Below are 24828 nucleotides of genomic sequence, written 5' to 3' on the forward strand. Positions count from 1 at the left end.
ATTTAATTTTGAAAGACTGAATAAACCTTACAAGAAAATTGGTGTAAAAGAAGAAGGGGAATAGATTAACTGTTGAGAAGGGTAAGGTGGTCCAACTCATGTAAGGAGAGAAATAGATGGAAATGTTATGGTATTCTTTACAGATAATGTATTGCTTTACAGATAATGTATAGCTATTACAATTACATATACGATAAATAGAAACTATATAAAATAAGTTTTATAGAAAGACAAAATAATTACAACCTCTTTTTCTTCATATGAGCAAAATCTTCCTTGATACATTTGCAAAGGACATTCCCAAAGGCACTTTTTTTTTTTTTGAAGGCCAGTGAATCATGAATTATTCCGTAGCATTGATTCTATTAATCCTGGTGGGTGGCAGTTTCCCCATCTGTACTAGTTCCAAACATTGTATTTCCCTTAGTGGCAGAAAAAGTGCATGATGAATCTGTACTGTATTAAATTTTGATTAAACACAGGCATTTGTGATAAATTTAGTTACGATATTCTCCTCACAAAAGTTAAAATTTATCTTATGAATAGAGTATAAGTAGTTGCTTTACCTTATGCTTTAAAGTAAGAATACATTCTCTGATAATTAAAGGAAGTTTTCTTTCATAGTTTAGTTAGTTTTATGTCACCCTATTAAACATAACTTCCTATTAAAAGTGCCTTACTACTCATGGTGTAAAAGGGGGAAAAAAAAACCAAAGTAAAAGAAAAGCTTATATTTTGAGGATTTGTACTGCATGTGAAGTATCTTCTTAGGGGCAGGACAGATTTTCAAGCCTTGATTTGGCTTTTGACCTAAAAGTTAGGGAAGAAACGCAGGATATTTAAACTAATTTTTAACCTTGTCTTCTGGGACAGTGCAAATAATTTTAAGAGGTATAACCAGAGGTTATCCATGTAACAGGAAGCAGTAGATTTGGAACAGATAATGAGAAAGAAATGAAATTTAATTTTTTGTCTGTGGAAGCTATACAGAAGAATAACACATGCAAAAATCTCATTCTTTGCACCAAGTTAGCCACTTCTTCTGTGCCAATTGACACATGGAGAGTAACTGAAATTCTCTATCTCGAGTACTCTGGGAATCACTCACATTAGCATAAGTGATAGATTCATTCTCAGCTGAGTGAATGTCAATGAGCCATAACAGTATTTTAAGTGTCTGGACAAGCTCCTGCTGAAATAAGAGCCTGAGTTCCATGTACTTCAGTAGTGCAGTCAATCAGAAGAAAAGGAAATACTACTTAGCTTTACAATTGTTCATTGAGTTTTAGCCTCTTTGCCACTGATATAAAGGTAACAGTAAATGTCTTGTATCAGCAATTTCTTTTGGCCAAGAAATTTCAGCACAGCTCAGTGGGACATTGTATTTTAGGCATGCTCATATAATGGTAGATCATTTGTGGTGCTGGGTAAGTATGTGGAACCATCTTCTCTCAGGCCTGTGGAGTAGAAATGTAACCAGGGAAAACTTTGCTACATCCTTTCAGTAAGAAAATTTTGTGTGAGGTTTTTTTCAGCATATGTGAAATTCTGTTTTGTATTACAGATGTTTATAATTTAGTTTTGTATTTTACAGCTAGAAGAATTAACTGTTAAATAATTATACTAAGAACCCAGGGACAGGTTTGGAAATTTCTAGGTGTGGTGATAAACACACCCTATTTCTTATCTCCTTATTTGTGCAAAAGACTAAGATGGCTTTCACAAAAAAAGTTAGGGGGAAAAGTTACATTTCACTGTCTAAGTTGAAGTCTCAGAATGAAGTATTGCTTTCCAGTTCTTTTTATTATATTCTTTGATCTCTTCTGCTAATGATAGGTATGCTGGAATGCTGATGACCTGTAAAATGTTCAGGATGTCATTATTAACTCATGTCCGTTGAACTGTTTGTGCTTGATGGGGTCATTATTTACTAGAAGCTGGGTGTAAACTGCAAAACAATGGAACTGTCTTTTCCAACCCGGTTGCACAGATGCAATCCATATGGAAACTATAAAGTCATTCCTGGTTGTTACATTCATATTATTTGTTTTTCCCACAGAACGCATTTGTTTCGGTGCTGTCTAGAATGGTCCTCTTGTTTGCACTGCAACATATTTAATTTCAATATTATATTAAAATTTAAAGTCTGTAAGACAAATTCTTACTGCAGATTAATGATGATACAAGTACTGATTAATGATGTACAAGTTAAGGTTAATGATGGTACACAGTAATAACAGTGTCTGATAAATTTGAGTAGTTTTATTTGAGGGAAAGAAATAGATTAACTGAATCTGAGTTACAGGTTTGGGTATATGTGGAGTTTTGTTTCAAAACTCAAGTATGTTTAGTTAAATATTCACTCACAGAAAACTGTGAGGTATACTGCAGAACTCAAAAGAGCAGTGATGCTAATGAAATGACAGAGATTTTCATGTGTTTGTGGAGGTGGAAGCTAGAATACATCAAATACAATCACAGCTATCTCTTGTATTCTGTTACAGTCACTATGTTTTAGATAGAAAAGTACAATTTGTAATAGTCATGGTGCTGTTCACCAGGAATTTTGCTCTGTCTTATGTGGGAAAACTTACAGCTAATGAAAAGTGATTTCTTTCCCATTGTCAGAGTTTTCAAGTACAGTGGTGCAGCCCTTGGTGGGCTACAAGGAGCATGTGAGCCTGCTCAGCAACAGGCATGGACTCCTGGCAGGAAAGCACTGTGGGGTGACTGAATGTTAGTATTTCACTGTATCCCCAGATGAAATAGTTTGCATGTTTCCAGATGAAACTCTTTTCTCTTATACATTTAAAAATTTGTCTATTTCCTGTCCATATTTTGAACCTTAATCAAATGACAAATGGTGGATTTATGAGGACATAAAGCAGAAGGTTATATATTATTTTCTGGAGAAACTATTCCATATATTTACAAGGTTTCTTTTTTCCTCTCAGGGAATTCCTGGAATCCCTGGAAATCAAGGAGCAAAAGGACAAAAGGTATTGTTAATAGCTCAAAACACTGTGCTTCTCTATACCTACTCCAAAGTAAGTGTTCAGCCTGTGCTAAAAGATGGTTTTTACAGTCAGGATGATTTAGAATGTCAGGTTATGCTGCAAATGGATGGAGGTACACTCCAAATTCTTTCTGGCATGCTTGAAAATCTCTAATTGGATTTTATGTCAACTATCCTAGAAAGAATATATACTTTAAAATTAACAAAGTTAGTTTTATAATACTTTGCAAAATAATCCTGATTGACTACCTCTTCATAATTAAAGAATATTTAACACCCTGACCAGCAGACAGGCTGTCAAAGGCAGCCAGCACATGTTTGGCTGCAGCTCTGGGTCTTAGCTTCTATTGAACATGGGAAATCTGCAGTTGTACAGAATCACAGTGTCTGTTACAAGAACATGAAATCCAACCCTGTTTTAAACTACTACAAACAAACACCACCTGTTTATTATACCACTAATGAGTACAAAGATAAGAGTTGGAAGCTACTGATAGGTTGGTGATCATTTGAAGTAGAATACAATTGCACTTCTGAACTAACCCATGCTGCAGAACAGTACTGGTATCCAGAGATGTAAAACATGAAGGAGAAGGAAAAATTCTTTTGAATCCACTGACCACTAAGGACTTGGATAAAGACAGCATTAAGAATTGATATGTAAAGTACCTTGTTTGGGAAACAGTATTTTGTGTTGTGTAGTAAAAGTGCTCCATAGCGTGTGTCATTGCTCTGCTTGGGATTAAATACCCTGTTGCAGATTTGAACTAAAGTACTTTTCCTCAGGTGTTCTTACTCTACCAAGTATCATAAAATAACATCAGGAATGAACAAGATGTGTCATCTCCCACAATTATGGAAGACTTCCTATAATCAGTAAAGATTTTCTATCTGGCTTTATAAAAAAAATAAATAAAAAGGGGGTGGGGGTGGTAAACACAGAGGTTTAGTCTAGGAAAAGAAAAATCTAGGAAAGGGATGCATATTTTATCACTCAGGCTTTAGTGATACCAGCAAGGAAAAGTCAACACATGTCATGACCAGGAACCTCCAATTTTGCAACTTAGTACTGCAATCATCTCAGCAGAAGACAGCGCAAGGATCAAGAGGATGAGACAAACAGCAGTGCCCATGAAATTGAAAGTCAGCAAACTTACCTAACATTGATCACAATGACTGTCATCATAATCTGAGATCAAAAGCATCAGTCAGAGGCTGATTGCACAAGAATGTCACCAGAAAACATCTGAATTAGGACTGAATATCATGGTCGCTTAATTGTTGTGTGATTAGGGAATATGTTCACATGGATTTATATGGTAACTCACCAGTCTGTCACAGTTAAGTAATAATGATAAATAGTTAAAGGGAAGGTCAAAATGAATTATAGCACAAAAGACATTTTCATTTTGGGTTACAAAAAACAAGGGGGAATTCAGGTAGTATCACAGTATAAGTAAGGTTGGAAGAGACCCCAAGGATCATCAAGTCCAACCTGTCTCGATAGACCTCACGACTAGACCATGGCACCAAGTGCCACGTCCAATCTCCTCTTGAACACCTCCAGGGACGGTGACTCCACCACCTCCCTGGGCAGCCCATTCCAATGACTAACGATTTGCTCAGTGAAGAACTTTCTCCTCACTTTGAGTCTAAACTTCCCCTGGCGCAGCTTGAGACTGTGTCCCCTTGTTCTGGTGCTGGTTGCCTGGGAGAAGAGACCAACCCCTTCCTGGCTACAACCACCTTTCAGGTAGTTGTAGAGGGCAATGAGGTCACCCCTGATCCTTCTCTTCTCCAGGCTAAACAATCCCAGCTCCCTCAGCCTCTCCTCACAGGGCTTGTGCTCAAGGCCTCTCACCAGCCTTGTTGCCCTTCTCTGGACACGTTCAAGTGTCTCGATGTCCTTCTTAAACTGAGGGGCCCAGAACTGGACACAGTACTCAAGGTGTGGACTAACCAATGCAGAGTACAGGGGCACAATGGCCTCCCTGCTCCTGCTGGCCACACTATTCCTAATACAGGCCAGGATGCCATTGGCCCTCTTGGCCACCTGGGCACACTGCTGGCTCATGTTTAGGCGGGTATCAATCAGCACCCCCAGGTCCCTCTCTGTTTGGCAGCTCTCCAGCCACTCTGACCCCAAGAATGTCACAAGAAAGAATAGTTAAAGCATGTTATGTTCTCAAATTTTCATTTTATATGTGGTTTTAAGTGTGATTTAACAAAATTTATGGAGGATATAAAAATTTTGGAGGCTTTAGTTGTGTGAAATTTGAAAGAAAAAACAAACAACATTAGGCCAAAGGTAGGACTCAGTACCTTTCCTTAGCAAAAACAGAGCATCAAGAGATCAGTATGTTAGGATGAGTAGAAATGGATTATTGTGTTATGTTTAATTTTACATTGGGCAGAACCATGAATATTCAGGATGTCATCTCTGACCCAGCGAAGAGGCCCTTTTGCTCTTGCTGTCTGCCTGCAGGTGTTTTCCTTATCTGTGGAGATAGAGCCTGGCCAGCCCTACCCTCACAGATCAGGGGAGGACCTTGCTGCCACTAAACACTTCTATGATTTTTGACCATGATTTTTGCAAAATAACCCTGATTGTCTACATCTGCATAATTAAAGAATATTTAATGATTTTTTAAATAACTATGGATTTGATAGTAACTCTTATTAATCATGGAATTCTTCTTTTTATGTAAAAATTATATTTGTTAGTAACTATATTAATCATGGAATTCTTCTTTTTACGTAAAAATGTAGGGTGAAGTTGGATCACCAGGCCAACCGGGAGCAAAAGGGTCGCCAGGGGATACTGTAAGTCTTCAAAATGCTGTCATTTGCTACTTGTAATAAGGAAACAAGCAGTGGCAAATATGGTAGCAATGTAGCATTTCCAGGTTGGCAGATACGATCAGACTAAGTCTAATCTCTGAATTCACCCCAAAATATTACACCCCCACTTTTCTTTTAAAATCCATGATTTCCTGACTGCATATTTGATAAACAAATCTAACAAACATATTTGTCTGTTTACTCTCTGAATGAATTAACTTTGAATTACTTTTGAAAGTACTCAAGTGAATACCTTGTTTCTCATTTTGGTGGATGATGGGAACCTCGAAGAAAGAGGATGCCAAGGATCTCACTGTGGATGTTTTTATCTGCTGTCTTTCTTGCTGAACCTCTCTAAAATCTTAGTTAATGTTGCCATGAGGGCAGACTTGATATAAAAAATTTTGGGGGCTTATGGGAAAGAAACTGTCCTCATCTACTGGGACTTTGTGCAGCATTTGATATTGTCCTGCACAGCATCCTTGTCTCTAAATTGGAGAGACATGGATTTGATAGAGGGACCACTCAGTGTATAGGGAATTGGCTGGATGATTGCAGTTGGAGTTACAGTCAATGGCTAGATGTCTAATGAAGACCAGTGATTGGTGTTTGTCAGGAGTTGCTATTGCGACCAGTGCTGTTTAACGTCTTTGTTGGTGACATGGACAATGGGATTGAGGCACTCTCAGCAAGTTTGCTGATGGTGTGGTCAACATTCCTGCTCCTAGTTAACATATGCACGGTTGGTCTCCCACATGTGCCTCTAATTATTTTTATTGCTAATGCTGGAAATTTTTCTCTCCATTTTTTTTCTGAGCAAAGTTGAACAAAATGCCAGCTATCATAAAGCCCTGTGGGATTCCAAAGTGTGCATATTTACTCAAGGTAACTCAACTACTGTGATTTTGTCAAATTTTATCTAGATAAATAACATCTGGTTCTTGATATACTTGAAATTAATTCACTTTTTTTCCCATCAATTCATTTAATGTATCTTTTGTCACCTGATAAAATAAACAGAAAATTGATGCTTGGAATATTTGAATAGGTTATAAGACATTAGGGAATTTTGACCAGAAAACATGGAGGATTTTCCTTGTATTAGTCACTCTGAGTAGGTTTGTTCCAGAAAAAACAGATGGAAAGGTTGTGGATGGTCTATTAATACCTTGGGAAAATTCTTCAGTAACATGTTTTTCTTCAATAATAACTATCCCTATTACATTGCCAACATCAGTAATTTATTAATTTATCTGCCACATAGTGTCAGCTCTGAAAATAGGGGAGTAATGTTACTTTTTATGTCCTTGAATTGTACTTTATTTTTATTCAGGATATGATCTTCTCTTCTAATTTCACATGCCATAGTTTTCAGATGGTGTTCTCAAGTCTTTCCTATATTGTATTGCACTAATTTCATGTAGTTGTCTTCCTGTAATTTTTTTTAATGCAACACTTTAAATATGGCCTAGTAATAAAAGTGCAAGAAAGGAATCTGGGACAACTGGGGTTTATTTCTGCCTTTCCTGCAGATGGATGTCGACTTTTAGTTATACTAAATGTATTGTCTGATTTGCTTTCTCTAGTGTGTGCTTGATATATACACATATCATATTTGGAAAAAAACAACAAAACTATTCTGCACAAATAGTAATTCCACTTTGGTAAGATAGAATGAATGAGGGACATTTATGATGAACATTTAGCGTCACTTTTATAATCCAAGGACTTGTGTGGGCATAAACTAGAAGTGATACTAGTGTGGTAGATGGTAGGTGCTCTGCAGATCACATAACTTAGAACAAAGGGCTACACTGAGGTGGCAATGTGAAAGGAGACAGAAATTCCCCAGTTACACTTCTCATTGCTTTCCACTATCCTTCCCCAAACTCATGCTTGTTTTCTTCTACTGACTAATGTGCTAGTAACGAGCACAGAGAAGGAACCTTAGGGGAAGAAAATAATACTTGCACTGTGTTTTTATGAAAAAAAGAAGGTAGCCTTCAAGGAATGCAGAAAAGGTCACACAGTGAAGAGAGCTGTATTTTGGATATGAGCAGATCAATATATAACATGAAATTTCATTTAAAACAGCCAAATTGGTAAAACCTCATTTTGCTCTCTAAATAAAAAGAAGAAAAGTGAAGAAGAAAACCTGATGTGCAAGTGAATTAAGACAGCCTTAATGAGAGGAAGCAGACCTCAGGAACTTCACTTCATGTGGAGAGGAATTAGTAATTTCTATTGCAAAATCAGAAAAGAAATGGGATAAACCTTTATTTACCAGATAATGAATTACGCTAGATCAACTGGATCATCTGTGATCAGATGTCTGATTTTCTATTAAGTCAGAGCAAACATATTCTCTCTTTAAAATTCAGGAAAGTGTTGGAAATTATTTGATGTGTGATACTGTTAATTATTTGAGAGAAATTGAAGTTTAATAGAAGAATTTTTATGAACAATTGACTGCACAGTAGAAGTCTGACATTGAGGAAAATTTGAAGCAGTTCCTCAGGTTTTAGTCTGATGATTGATACCACTTTTTGTGTTCACAGACCTGTGTTCGTGGCCTAAAGAGCAAGTTGCCTTGCTTAATGGTGGAAAGTTTTGGTGTACTTTCTTAGGAAAGAAACCTGAGTTAATCTGTGCTGCCTCAGTTAACACTAAAGCACAACTGAAATACTGGGAATTTCATGAAGTGCTGAAAACTATGGCTACAAAAGATTACTTCTTGTTTGAAATATTCTGAATTTTCTTTTGAATTTGCAAAAACAAAGCCATCCTACTTTTAGCAAAGAAAACAAGTTTATTGGTGAAATCTGTGCAAGAAATGACTGCAGACATATGTTTGGTTTTGACCATATATAACTTTTGTAGGAGGTCTGAGACAATGTCTTGAAACTGAATAGTTTTTAACATCCAACCTGGTCTATTCTATTCTATTCTATTCTATTCTATTCTATTCTATTCTATTCTATTCTATTCTATTTAGTACTAAATGGAAGGGGGGTTGTTTTTGTGTATATGAAAACAAAAATTGTGTAAGAATAATAAGAGTATTTTTTTAAAATACCCTATTATAATAATTGATGAAACAATCTCTGCCAAGTTATATTTACAGGTCTTATTTAATTGATAGACTTTATGTTTTGTTATGCTTTTATTTTATGCTGTGCCTTAAGTACAGTCTTATAACAGATCCTATTTCAGAGTATATATGCTAGTCCAAATAAAACAATAGTAATATATTGCTTTTATTGACACATGCTGTTCTTGAGTCAGAGAAGTGAGATGAAGTGCTGAGGAAGACATATATCAACACCAGATGTGGAAAATACTACAAATGGGAATTCCTTCCTGGAAAGCATGACTTTTAAAAAAGATTATTGTTTTTCTGATGTATACTTGAGAGTAACTTTAGACAGAAATCAAGATAGCCAGCCATTTGAAGTAGTAACACCCTTAGCTCTTACATGGAACAAATGCAACTAACCATGCCTTTATCAGCATATTTCCATGAGAGAACTCCAAGAGACTGTTTTGGCAATGCAGTGGCTTTGTACATATGCTGCAGTGTCATAATCTGAAGCTATTGAACACGTCAATCCTGGAGATCTGAAGAAGAGGCGAAAGTGTGTCCCCAAAGTTTAACTGCTCCACAAAGTTTGCAAAAAGAGTTGAGATGTGTGAGGGACACACAGTCAGAAAGGAGGAGAGCTATGAAATGTCATTCATAGTTTTGCTAGTTTGGGGAGCCCTACATGGAAATTAAGAAACATTGGGTCATTTTCAGTTACAGCTAGCGACACGTTAAAGGTATGTTAAAGATTAGACCATACAGACAGGGTTTTGAGTTCCAGAATTTTTTCTCTTGGGATTATTTAATGACAGTGCTGTGCTTTATTCCTGCATATTTTTTTCTGTTGCACCACAGGCCATAGAAGGCCTAAATAATCCACTGTGCTGCATCAGAGCAAAAGCCTGTATTGTATGTGATGAAAGATGTTCTATTTCCTGTCGTATTTATTTCACTTCAGAAATATTACACTGTTACTACTAATAATAGATATACAATGTACTGAAACCATTACTCTTCTTAGTACAGAAATGCCTCTGCCTTTTTCACAAATAAATAGGGTTTGATGGGACCAGAAGGCTCATTTGGTCTACCTGGAGCTCCTGGGCCCAAGGTAAGTGTTAGTATTAATATTTTTTTGTGACTGACAGATGATTGCTTTATAGATGTCAAAGCACCAGGATTTTTAGGAATGTTTTAGTATATTGAGTACTGGTGAATAGCTGTTAGATTTTCCCTGTATTACCTTATATGATAGTTCAGCTTTATAACTCAGTAAATGGTGTCCCAGGAAGTTTGGAATAATTGAAGAGATGGTTGTGAGACTTTGTTTCAGCTTCACAGTCCTGGAAAATGTTCTGCTATACTGGGAGTCAGATAATTCTTAGAATACATCAGAATTTTCTGCCAGTTACATTTATTTATATTTTAGTTGTGTTAAATACTGTTAACTGCTGCTTTTTCCACCAGAGGTGCCAGCTTTATTTCAGACATTACTTTATTGATTGCAGTACAGCTACAGCAACAATTAATTTACCCTGTGCTCTTAGAAACTACAATAGATAATATAAATCCAGATCTGTTAGTGTAACCTTTAAATAAATCCAAGATGAGTTTTGGCAGGTAAGCACTTAATTGTATGTCCTATAGAATATTTAGAAATATAGGAACCTTTTCCCAAACCTTGTATTTTCATTTAGCTCTGTTTCTACTCATATTTAATATCCAAAAGTACATATGTATTTATTTAAAATTGTATGCTGAAGGTAACATATTTAAAGTGGTCAATGTTAGTTGTGATCAAGAAGCTGGAATACCTATGAAATGACTAAAATTTAAATGGCTCGCTTTTCATTTGTGAAAAATACTTTTGTATATCTCTTATTCAGAATATAAGATTATTTTTATAGAATCATTCTTAATAAGCTAATTTTTAGATTTTTAGTGAAAATTCTTATGCTGAAGATATGCCCAATTCTATAGGTTGTAATAAACCCCAAAACATAAGTAAATACTTTGCTTCAGACAGATCTGAGAATTCTCAGTGTTTAATTAAATAAGATGGTGAAAATGTGAAGGTAGTACACTTACACATAGCAGGAATGGACCAGAGAAATTTGGCAGGTGGGGAAGGAAACAGAGACTGACAGATCATATTTTGTCATCATTATTTTATCTTTCCTTAGATAAAGTTGAAACGTAAGGTTTCGTGTAAGGGAGCACAATTTACCATTTCAGTCACTACCCATGCCTGGCTTTAAGTCTCTTTCCCAGTAGTGCCTATGTTTGTGAGTCATACCACATGTGACAAAACATACTGATGTATCAGCCTCCCTCTTATATTATCACATAGGGTGATAAAGGTGAACCTGGAATACAGGGAAACCCAGGATTATCAGGAGCCAAGGTAAATATGAATCTTGAAATCTTCTACTTGGAGAAGGGATTGATTTAATTTTCCATGATTTACTGATTTCTCAAGATTTCCGTGGCAATTTCTTTCAAGATAACAGAGCAGTTAACATAAACTGCATCAGAATCCTTTTGCTGGCTTATTCTTACTAATTTTATAGTAGATTTTAGGCCAGTGTTGTTTATGTAATGTTTATGAAGTTCAAACCTCCAAACTTCAGGTAATTTTATTTGTGTAATACTGAAAAACCAACACAAACCATATTAAAAGGCAATTAAAAAAGATAGATAATAGAAGACTGAGGGTAAGAATTAGAAGTCTCTTTTTGTGGTTTCTCTGCATTCAACATCCCTTCAACATTGTTGAGACATTTACCTCATCCTCAGTTATAAAATTTCAAAATATCATACCCAGAGCATACTGTGACCTTGAGAAAGCATGCAATGTATGTTTTTACATGCAGCACATCACTGATACAGAGCTATTGTATTACTCAGGGAGAACTAGGAATACCAGGTGCTCCAGGTGAACCAGGCTACCCAGGCATTCCTGGTACCCAGGGTATAAAGGTAAGGCTTTTTTCCAGTTTTACATTAATTGCAGCTTTTATTGGAAGTGCTTTTGTTACAAGTGAAATCCCTTTTCTAAATACATCATTATTATTAAAGAACAGTTGGCATATTTTGGAAGGCCTGTTCTATAGAAAAACAGTCATTCTCCATAGGGAGGAGAGAAGGGCCAAAGCGGAGAAGTTGTTAACATCAAACGCTTTGACGTAGGTGTTAATGAAATTTCCATTATGATTTATAGTACATAATGGTGTGATCCATGATTCTATATGCATCAGGACAGTAATACTGATTTTAAGAAGGGAGATTTTGTTAAAATATATGGAGCCTCCCTAAATTTTAAACTGAAGAGGCTTTTGCAAAAGTCATTATTCATTTTATGTGAAGACACAGGACAAAATGTATATTGCTGGTTAAGTGTAGTTACAAGTCATAAGTATGACAAATTCTTGAATTATTCAGGAAAAAAAGGGCACTTTGGGCTTCTGACAGTAAAAGTGAAGCCTTTCAGCTGTAACTTATTTTAAAACTTGAAACCAAACCAAATATTTTGCTTTTACATATAATGCAACCAAATACAGCTGGCATAAATACCTTCTTATGTTCTAGAATTTTCAATCAATAAAGTATTTGCCAAGGCCAAAGTTCCCTTTTTACTGCTGTTTAGCATTCAATTAGTATTCTCTTTTTCAGAGAAACCAAATGAACTCACAAGTTTGGCTGTTACTGAATACCGACAAAATAGATTTTAAACACTCCATCCTAATTATTTTCCTTATCAATGTATTTTACACTCTCTCACCCTTCCTCACCCCCAATCTGCTTTGTTTCATGAGTTGCTATGTTCTTGGCCCAGCATTTTGATTCATGTCTATTTAAGCAAAGCCGCATTGATCTGAGAGGATAGAGTTAGGTCAGGAGCCATCTCCCGTAACTTTAAGTTTCGTGGTCAGTCAATGCAGAGAGATAGGTATGTTCTGGGAATATATATTTTATACCTCTGTCATTAGTGGGCATGAATAGTTTCTCTCCAGTGTTGCTTAGGTGATGTTCAGACAACTTGATAAACCTGGATACCTACCTTTGATGTACTGTTTGCACCACCTGATTGCTCATCATCCCACTGATGTTTATTTACTATAAATATCAATGAAAGTCAAAAGGAGTGGGTGAAAGTGGAACTTAATTCTTACACAATTTTGATTAAATATAGCAGTTGTAAAGGGATTTTTCAGATTAAAAAAAAACATTTTCTTTTCCTTTGGTACATCACATGTAACTTCTGTATTCAGTGGGTTTATGCTACGTTAGAGAAATCAGTGATACTCTGTTCTCTAACGGCGAAGGCAAGCGTACTTACTGCTTAGTATTCAGATGAAATTTAGCCCATCAAAAATACTGTCCTACTCCCTGACTACATTCTCTCCACTTGCATGCACCAAGTGGATAAAATTCTGCTGGATTTGCTACCTCATTATGTTGTATTTTTTAATTTTCACTTGGTATATGAGTATCCACTTTTTCGTTTTGATATTTCTTCCTGTGACAGGTTTCCTTCTTATTGTAATTTTCAGTACTTTTCTCAGTGCAATTTTCAGTACTTTTCTCAGTGTTTCTGTTCATGGGGATAAAGTGATTTGTAAATAAATAAATTAAATTATATTAAAAAATATTGGATGCTTTGCTGGCATTTGCTCTGTTAAAACACAGACTGCATGTCTTTGAGATGAATCATCCTACATTAGGGACTTCTAATATTTTACAGGGGGACAAAGGAAACCAAGGTGAAAATGGTATCCAGGTATGTCAGCTTTGTTTCTAATGAAGTTATCTGTCAACACACTTAATACAAGTCTTAGATATTAACTCAGGAGCATATTTTTTTAATCTGAAGCTCCACAGGTTTGCTTGAATAGCAGGAGTGAGCCTTAACTCTTCTTCAAGGAAAACTCCCCAGTATACCCAGTATGAATTCCCAGTTGTGTTTCCGAGGCTGAGCAGGCTATTGACGTTTGGTGCAGAGTTTGTAGTCCTGCTAGAAGAGCAGGATCAGGGATGTGGGTTGTGCTGCTGTCCCTGGGGCCTGAGACACAACCAAGCACTGTGCTGGGATGGGTTGTGTTCACTGTGGAATCAAATAAATGCTTATAGTCAGACTATTGCCACTTGGCCTCTGTCTGCCTACTGTATTATAATAAGTGAGGTTTTCCTTCTTGTTATCTAAAAGTCATGGAAATACCTACAAGAAGAGTATCACACAGATCCTAACATGGCTCCCCTGTGTTCAGAGTAGAAATTTTATCCTTGTGTACGGTTTCTGCTCTGAACTCTTTAACAAATAACTTTTCAGATTGATTTGGCCTGGTTTAGGAGGAGACTTGAGAGTTTACATTTTGTGGTATTTTTGATAGTTCAATTAAGTCTCATGGATTATTATTTTTTTTCCCAATGCTCTTCTTTTCTTAAGGGACTGAAAGGAGAAAAAGGAAGACAAGGAAATCCAGGCTTACAGGTACTGTTAAAATAGTGATCCTAGTTCAAGAGACTATGACACATGTTCTTTTCTTAAGATGTCTTCCTTCAGTGTGGATAGTTCTTTGCATCAGGTGAAAGATTTCTGTATAACATGATTACATAGTTATATGAATTACCTCTTAAATAACCTTAGTATTTTTAAAATAAATACCACATGTATATAGAGAAGATGAAGCCACACTTCTCAGCAGTGCACAGTGGAAGGATGATCGGTAGTGGACGTGAGGTTTAACACAGAAAATCCCAACTTGATATGTTGGAAAAACATTATGTTTTGAGGGTGTTAGAACACTGGAGGAGCCTTCTTACAGAGACTGTGGCAAAACATGTCTGGACAGGATGTTTAGCAGCCTGCTTTATTTGGATCTGTTCTGAAAAAGCAGTTCAACCCATGGAGATCACTTCCAACCTTCATGTTTTTGTATTTCTGGGGTATTATATCTTGAGAAACAGACTGGAAGTATTTTCTTCTGGATTATTTAATTAAATCCCTAATTTTGTAAAATGTTTATTAAACAGTTATGAATAATGTAAAATGCAGATAACAGTACGAAGTGGATTTTGTGTTAGGAGTGATGCTTAAATTGTTAACATTTTGCATATACTATGCTAATCTTAGACTACACTGGGAGTCATTCTTGACATCTTCAGTGCCCATGAATTACAGATGTTTCCTGTTTCAGCTGCAAATCAGTGAGATCCAGTTGTTTCTCTTTAACTCTGGGCCAATGTATTCTAATTGTGTCATAGTTGGCTATCTTGTTATACCACAGAAAATAACTGTTAGTATTTATAAATACTTGTTAACTACATAATCTATGTTGTGTCTAAACAGAGGAGTATTTGTTAGAGGTACATATCTAAAACTAGACTTGGAAGGAAGTCACAGTTGTTTTTTCCAGAGTTATGACAGCGATACAGCTGCCTGTCTAGCCAGAAGGAGCCAGTTCCAGTGGAGCATGGGCAGGAGATCTAGATTGTATGTTAGCCTACTTTTATCGCTCTCAGGGGGGTTGTAGGTTGACAGGAGATCCATAGTAAAGCTGACCAGATACTTTTGAAAATAGTGTAAACTAAATGGCTGGTCACTGGGTTTAACACATGTAATGATGTCCTACTCTAACATTTTACCAGTCAAACTTTCTAGTTTTTTCCTTTTGCAAATAATAGACAAATATTTCACAGTGAAAGAAAATGTTATGGGTTTTTTTCAGATAGAATGATACCAATGAATTGCTGTTGTTTGCTTTTTCTTTTTTTTTTCTTTTTTTCTTTTTTTTTTTTTTTAAGAAAATCGATAAAATAATGCGGGCTGGGTCTAAAATTGTTCCCCATGCTTATCTAGTTTGGTCAGTAACCAAAAAAATCAGTCATTCAAATGCTTCCAGTAGACAGTGCTAGGTCCTTCCAAGGTTTCTCAAGCCTCCAGGACTTCTCAAAGATACAATACAGATTCCTTTGTTCATAAGAGCATATTAGATAAGTTAAAAAGCCTGCACTGAACTGTCATCTTACCATGGAACTTAATGGTCAATCACACCATTGAACCATTTAGCACAAGTTACTCCAAAACCATTTGACAACATCTAAAATCCAGCTTACAAACTGAGTTTGTATTTCAAAGGCTCTGAACTTTCTTTCTGTCTAGTAAGATGGTATTAAACAGGTACAATGGGGAGTATCCTTTTGCTAGCACACATTTTATTTCTTTAGTAGAGTGAAAAAGCTTTTATGTATATGTCTATATCATGTCTGTTTATAAAAATTACATATTCCAAATTTATTCTTTTGTTATATAATATTATAGGTTTTGCTAAAGTGTTAAGTCAATATGATACACATTTCTCATCCTTACATAGAGTTTGGGTTTTTTTGACATATAACAGTCAAAGAATCTTAAGAAATTGAAGTTTGTGATTGATTATTGAAAACAAAGGAAAAAAATAACTTTTTATTCCAAGTAATTTGGCTCAGTTTGCTTCTTAAATATTTTTCTTTTCATATTAATTCCTAAAGGGAGTAGAAGGATTGAGTGGAGAACGAGGAGAGGTAAGTTTTTCATAATGACAACTCTTGTATTATTGAGATGCTGACTCAAGCAATGCAGGACAGAACCATTTGTCTCTACTACTAAGTTTATACAGGAATGCCACTCAGCCTGAAACTTGAGGGGCATAAAAGGAAAGCCTTCTTGAACTGCTCTCATGGTTTCTTTTCTCTCTCTTTTTTTTTTTTTTTTTTGTTAATGTTTGGCTAGTATTTATGACCAGACCTTTCAATCTTTTTGTTGCTTGTTGTTTGGAAATTGGTATTTAAAAGATTTGCCTTGTTTTTTATTTATTTCACTATTTAGTGAAATCAGGCTATACACTGCCCCATTAAGTTCTCCTGTAGCTTTAGGTAGAGAATTTTTTGTTCAACCCCTTTTCATTAAAGCATTGTTACATATCAACAACTGGACATATTCACTGGCAGCTCAGTTCTGGTAATTAAATACACTGAACAATATAAATTACCCTATATGCTGCTATTTGGTTCTATGAAATACTTAAAATTATAGCACTTCCTTTTTTTATGTTTTCCTTGCCCATAGCAAGGGTCAATATACAAGGCTGGCCACACATAGACTGTGGCTTAACATTAGAAGACCAAGGGACACTGCAGAAAGGGTTCCCTTGGCAAATTTGCATGCTTTTTTGGCAGGTTCTGCAAGCAGTTGTGCTGATGCTTCCAACATTTTGTCGTGGTGTTTCTATACTGGCCTCTTGCCTGTAATGTTTTTCTACAAGGGATGCCATTTTCCCAATGTTTCACTAGTTGTTAATGAGGCTAGAAAGCATTAAGATTTTGTCCAAGTAAGTCAACTTGCAAGTCAGATGCCTTCTGAGAAAACATAATCCGTAGCTTTAAAAGCAATTAAAATTACAACCAATAATTTCTGGCTACCAGTGCATTATGATTTTCATATCCCAGCACGTACAGTTTCTCATACAGCTACAGGGAGCTACATTTGCTCCATGTGTTCATCTCTGAGCCATGCTGACCCTGTTAAATGAATAAAGCATTTACAACTATGTAATAAAATTGAACAAGTACAAACCTACATGGTGTAGTTAAGAATATCTATTCTCTATGACTACAACATTCAAAGTAACATTATTAAGAAAGTAAAACAACAGCTTTGGAAAAGGTCAGTTCTGAATTAGTGTATAATTTATGTGGTAGGAATAGGTTATGGACTGCTCTTCTGTCCATGCATAGCATCTTACTGGTGCACCACCTTTCAGGACAGACTGTTTGACATGTCACTGTCATCTGTCACATTTTGTCTCATTTCTCTGATGTTTTTTCCTTTGTTTGTTTTGGTTTTTGTTGTTTTGTTTTGTTTGGGGTTTGGGGGTTTTTTGGGGTAGGGGGGGTGGTTTTTTTGGTTTTGTTTGTTTTTTCCTTTAAGAGGAAAAGCTACCTGCATTACTGTAGTGGCTGAGTACTCTAATACAGAACTTAAAACTTGCTACCTTGTAATAATTCATGTGGAGAACTCTGGGCATTGTTACTAGCTCAGACCAAGACAGAAATCTTTCCAGTTTTCTCATGTGAAGAATTTTTAAAAGTATTATATAGAATGCTACAAAGTGATATAAATACTGTAATTTAAAATTCAATGTAAGTCTATGGAGGCTGTATGCCTAGGTGCTTCTTAAATATACATCATTTGCTCTATTAAATGTTGTCAGATATAGTAATCCTGCTGCCTTGTTTCCATAATTCCATCTAAAATACTTGGTAAGGGTGAATGAAAATTTTGAAACAACTGATAACATTGTGCAGAAGCTGTGCAAAAATGGAAATAAAAATCTCATCAGAGAGCAAAAAAATACTAACTTTAATCTTGGGCACATACCAAATTACATTGTCCTGATTTTCTGTTCGTTCAACAGATCTCATTGGTATCAAGGTAATTTTCAGCTTAAATTCATTTTATGTAGATCCTCAAAGTGGATGTTCTGAGAATGTGTTTGCTTGGTGCTACCTTGCTTGAAATGGCCTGTGAAGGCACAATTGGCTTTTTGTTGCTTTTTACTCCAGAAAGGTGAGAAAGGAGATCGAGGTATTCGAGGCATCAATGGGCAAAAAGGAGAAACTGGTATCCAGGGTTTGCTTGGACCTCCTGGTCTCAGAGGTCAGCCAGGAGACAGAGGACCCCCAGGACCACCTGGATCAGATGGGAAACCTGTATGTATGGGACCTCAAAGTAATAATTTTGGACACCTTAAATACCCAAACAAATGCAAGCTTTCTGGTTTTGTAAACTGTTCTCTGTTTAATTCAGGCACGAGAATTTTCAGAAGAGTTTATTCGGCAGGTGTGTTCTGATGTATTGAGAAGTAAGTTGGAAAGCCTCTTTATTTTCCTTCTTTAAAGTGCTGAGGAAGTTTCATGGTAATTATAGGTATGTTTTCCTGAAAGAAAGATTGATATTTCTGATTTATCTCATGGTTTCCTACAAGAAATACGTTTCCACACCATGAGTTCCATACTTTACCATCTTGTTTCCTAAAGGTATCATACTCTCTAAGGAGAGGAAACTCTTTTTGTATTAGTGGCTGGGGGATAATATTTTTATATTTTATTGTGACAACACTCTCAAACAATTTTTCTGTTTGGATTCTCCCAGCCCAGTTGCCTGCCATCCTCCAGAATGGAAGGCTACAAAACTGTAACCACTGTCAGTCCCAAAGTGCTTCTCCCGGACTTCCAGGACCTCCAGGTCCAAGAGGACCTGAAGGCCCAAGAGGGTTTCCTGGTTTACCAGGAAATGATGGCATTCCAGGGCTGACTGGCATCCCGGGTCGCCCTGGGGCTCGTGGGACAAGAGGTACTGTGTGTATGTGTGATGGTGCTAATAGCCTTTATGACTTTGTTTTCCACTTCCAGTTTTTAATGGGATTAGTACAGAGTGGGGTTTGTCAACATGCTGTGATGCCAATGCTTCACTCCTTACGAAAAGCATGTGTCAGAAGGGAAGGTGCACAAACACAACACAATAGCTGGTGTTCAGTTATTGTCAAACTGTGGTTTATCTTTTTTAGAGAACTTAGTCTCATGTAAATATTTCTAGCTGCATTTAGATTATTACTAATATGTTTAGACATGAATTTTAATATATTTCCATGTTTCTCATTTCTTTTCTTCCAAACTTACTTGTCTCTGCTGTTTTAAATACTAGAAAATCACTGGCTATTTACTGCCTACTTCCCTCTAGGCTGATTTTTGGCATTTAACAACTTTTATACTCCCTCTGATTTTCTGAGATTTTCTCCTTTTGTTCTTTTTATCTCATAAGATTTTTTTTTTCTCCTTTATGCTTTTCTTAAAGACTCTGGTTTCTTTTCAGGCAAGCTATGGTCTATGCTTTCAAGTAACTCATCTGTCTGAGCATTCCAACTGATTTTTGTGATATATTTGTAGACTTTAAGTATGCATACAATGTTTGGAACTAGATCAAGAGGCTGAGTGATGTCCATAATTTGACAACTGGTCCCAGCAGAGCCTGTGTTTGCTATAGCACCAAAATGATCAGGAAGGGTATATGAAATACAGCTAACTTATAAGGTGATAAGGGTAGGAAGGCATTCTCCAGTAGTGCACTCCAGAAGTGCAGTTTTCTTCTGGAACTGACAATTCCTTCTGACTATTCTGTAACATTTGGAAAAATAGTTATCTGTTTCTATAAAGAAACTGAATTGATTTCATTTTAGTACTGTAAGGCAGAACATATTTTGCCTCTCTCAATATTGCTTTGATGGAGAATATTGCCTATATATTCTGTATTCTATAGGGACTGTGATGCATAACTTACACTTCCTTCATACAACTTCTTAAAAACTTTGCCAGTAGAAGGGCAGTAACAGCAAATTACTTAATTGCCCACCATCTATTCCCTCAAGTCATAGTGGCTGTCTACTTAACAGGTGCTACATCAGCTCTTAATGCAGTAGAAATAAGGATAATTTTGAACCCAGTTACACTGTGCAGTTCACGAGGAAAGACTTATTTTAAATTCCATTACTTGCTTCTAAATTATATTTTTTTTGCTCAATAAGTATTATCAAATGCTGAATTCCTAATTAATTTGATAAAAATATTCTCATAGTTTGTAAAGATATACTTGCTTTTGGTAATTCACAGGACTTCCAGGGAAAAACGGTGCAAAAGGCAATCAAGGAGTTGGGGTTCCTGGGATCCAAGGTCCCCCAGGACCTCCAGGTGAGGGATGGTTCAGCTATGCAGATGTGGTGTATGTTAATAATAAAAATAAGAAAAGAAATGTTTTTGAAAAAGATTTTCTTAGTTTTCACACATCTTAGGCAGTAGTCATATATATAGTCATTATCTCTTGCATGCCTTTTAAATTTTCATGGAATACATTATTTAATACAAGTCAAGTCTTGTAGAAATTGCTACCTGAGACCGCTGTTTCTTAATAAATGGATCTTGAAGTCAGCCATTGTCTAAAAACTGAGCCCTGGTATAATCATGTGACTTTTAAGTGTTGCTTAGTGAAGGAAAATGTGGTTCCTAACAGCAGTGTGTTTATTCAAAATGAAAAGGTGTGCATTTGGAAGGGATATTAAGATCTGATCCACAGCCAGAGAAACAAGTAGAAATAGGAGGATTCTGATTCATATCATGGTGGTTTCAGAGTATATGATTAAGTATAACAGTCTACTAAGTAGATTTTTAGTTTTCCTTTTAAAAGGTATTTTTATTTAAAGTGTTTTTTATGTTCTCTAGGAAAAAAAAAATCTTAGGAAGGTATCATGTTTTTTATATAAACAGTTTGTGACAAGCGTCTTTTTCAGAAAAGGAAGTTTTCTTTGCATACTTCACCAAAAAGGTTTTGAGTCCATGCTTGGTCTTGTTTTCATTTTAATAAAAATACTCCCTAATATGTTTATTTCATGTGTGTCATTAAGGTCCTGAAGGTCCACCAGGTATGAGTAAGGAAGGACGTCCTGGAGAGCGTGGGCAGCCTGGTAAAGATGGAGGACATGGCAGTCCAGGAATGCCAGGACCAGTTGGACCCCCTGGAATTTGTGACCCGTCACTATGTTTTAGTGTAATTGTGGGGAGAGATCCCTTTAGAAAGGGACCAAATTATTAATTTGTGGTACAATCATTTAGAGGAATAGTGCTTGTCTTTTATGGTCTTTCAAGTCTCAGGAAGGTGACCAGCAATAATCCCATAAGCCAGAATAAAAGTACCTTTGCCATCATAAACATCATAAATAATGATCTCAAGGGTTGTATGTTCCTTTAGGAAAAAACCTCCAATAATTTTGTAATAATCTGCATTGAGAGAATCTCAAGTGTTTTTAAAGAGGTGGTCAGTTTTAATATGAATAAAATAAGCTGTAATATGTGTCATTTAATATTTAAGTGTCCTATCATAGTCCTGTCACCACTGAAGTCCCCTGTAAAATTGCTGGAGATGCCACTGGGGACAGGATGAGGCCTTAAATGGTATTGGTCAGGTATAAATTACTGTGAAAATTTTCGCATGCAGCCAGCATACGCAGTATTTGATTTTAAGAGTGTGACTGGCTTCGACTTCATATGTGTGAATCTTACTGGCTTGTGTACATTTCATATGTCATAGCTCCAAGTGTTCTGTGAGTGAAAGCATATATCAGATTTTATATAAATTAAGAGAATTATCTGGAATTATGGAAGTAATACCACCTATTCTGCCATGCAGCTCTGCTTAAAACCAAGGTGAAATGCAAGGGTGGAACTACTAGGCCAAGAAAGGTAAAAACTTTGTTGAAGGTGGTACTGTCAGCTGCTAAAGGTCAAAAGTGATTCAACTTGCAGAAAAATAATAAAGGAAAAAAAGGCAAAACAAGCTGGTATAGCTGTCTTGTAGCTATGATTTGACCCAAAAAAAGTTTAAAAAAAAATCTTTGCACAACCCCAATGTAACAGTTCTGCCTAATTGTGCAGTTATATCACCTTTGCTGTTTCTCTCCAAGAACTGCAGTTGACAAACTGAAGAAGCAAGTTTACAAGGAGAGAGGTCTAACTGCTGGCTGACTAGCTGTGATGCTTGTTTCCCTGTTTTATTTTTCATTTTAAGCAAGCTGTGTGCAATTTTCATTGTATGCTTTGCTAATGAGGTGTATTGCTTGCTGTAACATAAAAAAAAAGCAAAGGCACAGTTCCCATGGGAATTTAAAATCAATTTATTAAATTAAGGCAGAACTTAAATTAAATTCTTTTATAGAACTGAACTGATGCTTTTTCTAATGTGGTGTTTTCTGTTGTCCAACTATCGGCGATTGGTAATGTGCTTGACGTTCCCAATAAAAGAAAACTTTCCAAAGAACTGCTGGTAGCTTGATGAGCAATTACAAGAGTCACCTGTGTCCTGTGTTGCAGAAGACTGATGCCTCTAATACACAGAAGGATAGTTCCACCTTGCAGCTGTGGCTTTTGCCTCCAGTGTCCTCCTGTTTTCTCTGGAGAAAGCACCATCCCTGGAAGCAGCGCCTTTCCACTGGGTACCCATCACCTGTGGGACAGGAAGAGCCAGAACAACCAGCTGCACTGTGCCCAGTGGCTGCTGGCCAGAGCTGTGGCCTGCAGAAGGCTGCTCGCAGTGAGTGGCTTAGCCAAACCACAGCCTTGATTATAGTGGAGTGTAACTGTTAGCATCTCATCAAACCTAGTCTGAAAACCTCCAAGAAGATTCTTGAAAGTTCCTGACAGGGACCTGAGAAATGAGGCTGTGCATAAAATTTTCTCCCTAGACAAGCGTTCCTTGGTACGCACCATAGGACTTTGCTCATGTGAACAAGTATTGAGTGAATTTGTGGAAGAAGAAAAACCTAGAAACCTCTATTTTTGTTGTCTTCAATCTCAGCACTTTATTTTTTTAGGAGCTGGAAGTGAAACATGTCAGCAGGTCAGGAAGTAATCAGGGTCTCAGCACGTTTGTAAAACTTTTCCGAGTTGTCCACACTGGATGCTAATTTAAATCCACATTTAAGACACATTTTCCAATAATATATGTGGTGGTGTGACTGATGAACCTGGGAGGAGGTAAAAAGAATGAAAAACATGTCAGAAGGACCTCTGACTGCAATGAATACAAAGAGAAAACAAGAATTCCTTACATGTAGAAAATCCCAGTATTCTGGGATTCTTTCACCTTTTTTACACACCAGAAACATGGTGGAAAAACTGGATCTTTAAAAATATCTCCTTTAAAGATTTATTATTATTAATAATAATGTAGGCAAACATTTTCTCCTAGATCCTGAGATTTTAGTTTTATCAAACCAAAGGAAAATTTTCATGCAGTGCAGTTGAGAGGAAAAAAGTCTTGATTTATCACACATATGTCAAGCTTCTATTTTAAAAGTAGTGCTGCTTTTATCACCTTATTAGTCCTATTGGTGGCTTGTTTCTGAATGACTTACTAAGGATCCATGTGTAATATCCAGTCTGCATTTATTCATGGCTACTTTATATACTATATATATATTGGGGTATCAATGTCTTTGCCTTAAGTTACTCCTTTTCTTTTGGCAGCTTTTGGCAAACCAGTGGTGGTGTTAGGTCAATGGCTGGACCTGACAGTTTCAGATGTCTTTTCCAACGGAAACAATTCTATGATTCTATAAAAGGATAAATGATACATCAAAATACATTTACTAATCCCTATTCATCAGAATACATTTACTAACCCATATTCATCAGAGATGGTAAAACATTTTAAGAACATTTTAAGAACTATTTCTTTCCAGAGTGCTGGTAAAATGTTTACAATGAATTAATATATCATGAATTAGTATACCATGTATGCATCCTGGATAACCCAAGTTAATTTTTACAATGTGTCATTACTATGTGCTTCCTCAGGTTTTCTTTACATGCATCTTCTTTCTCCCAGTGTTTACTGTATCTGTATAAAGTACCTTATGGTAACAAAGAAATATTCTGGTGATATTCCAATATATTGTATTATTCTGTGGTATCCTTTCCTTTCTTGTCAAAATATGCAAGCATTTTTCCAGAAGTGGTGTCTGGCCAGAAGGTTGGAGGCTCCTTGGTTGTCTGCCATAGGCTTAAAGTATTTAAGCACTCTATATTGATTTGCTGACACTTTTCAAGACATTTTCTCTTATCCCTGATAGAAGTACATAGTATTCTTCCACTTCAGGAAAAGTTAGGTGAGAGTTCATAGGAAGATTTAACCGTGTGACTGTTATGGCATTATATATCCCTACTGCCTGCAAAAAAACTCTTTCTCATGGAGCAATCTCTCAAACTCCAGTGAGTATTCCACTTGTTGCTTTCAGTTCTTAGG

General features: G+C 36.3%; 1 protein-coding gene across 1 annotated transcript in view; it reads left to right on the forward strand.

Moving 5' to 3' along the window:
* Nucleotides 1-22319, forward strand: part of COL21A1 (collagen type XXI alpha 1 chain) — a 109126-nt gene extending 86807 nt beyond the window's left edge. The window contains exons 17-29 of the mRNA XM_054179943.1: nucleotides 2955-2999; nucleotides 5786-5839; nucleotides 9997-10050; nucleotides 11290-11343; nucleotides 11847-11918; nucleotides 13684-13719; nucleotides 14386-14430; nucleotides 16470-16502; nucleotides 18543-18689; nucleotides 18787-18841; nucleotides 19132-19332; nucleotides 20646-20723; nucleotides 21434-22319. Of these exons, the coding sequence (XP_054035918.1) occupies nucleotides 2955-2999; nucleotides 5786-5839; nucleotides 9997-10050; nucleotides 11290-11343; nucleotides 11847-11918; nucleotides 13684-13719; nucleotides 14386-14430; nucleotides 16470-16502; nucleotides 18543-18689; nucleotides 18787-18841; nucleotides 19132-19332; nucleotides 20646-20723; nucleotides 21434-21621 (1062 nt within the window). The 3' untranslated portion in view covers nucleotides 21622-22319. The remainder of the gene's footprint in view (nucleotides 1-2954; nucleotides 3000-5785; nucleotides 5840-9996; nucleotides 10051-11289; nucleotides 11344-11846; nucleotides 11919-13683; nucleotides 13720-14385; nucleotides 14431-16469; nucleotides 16503-18542; nucleotides 18690-18786; nucleotides 18842-19131; nucleotides 19333-20645; nucleotides 20724-21433) is intronic.
* Nucleotides 22320-24828: the final 2509 nt, after the last annotated feature.

Source organism: Dryobates pubescens, chromosome 3 (genome assembly GCF_014839835.1).
Source record: "Dryobates pubescens isolate bDryPub1 chromosome 3, bDryPub1.pri, whole genome shotgun sequence".
Classification (NCBI taxonomy): Eukaryota; Metazoa; Chordata; class Aves; order Piciformes; family Picidae; genus Dryobates; species Dryobates pubescens.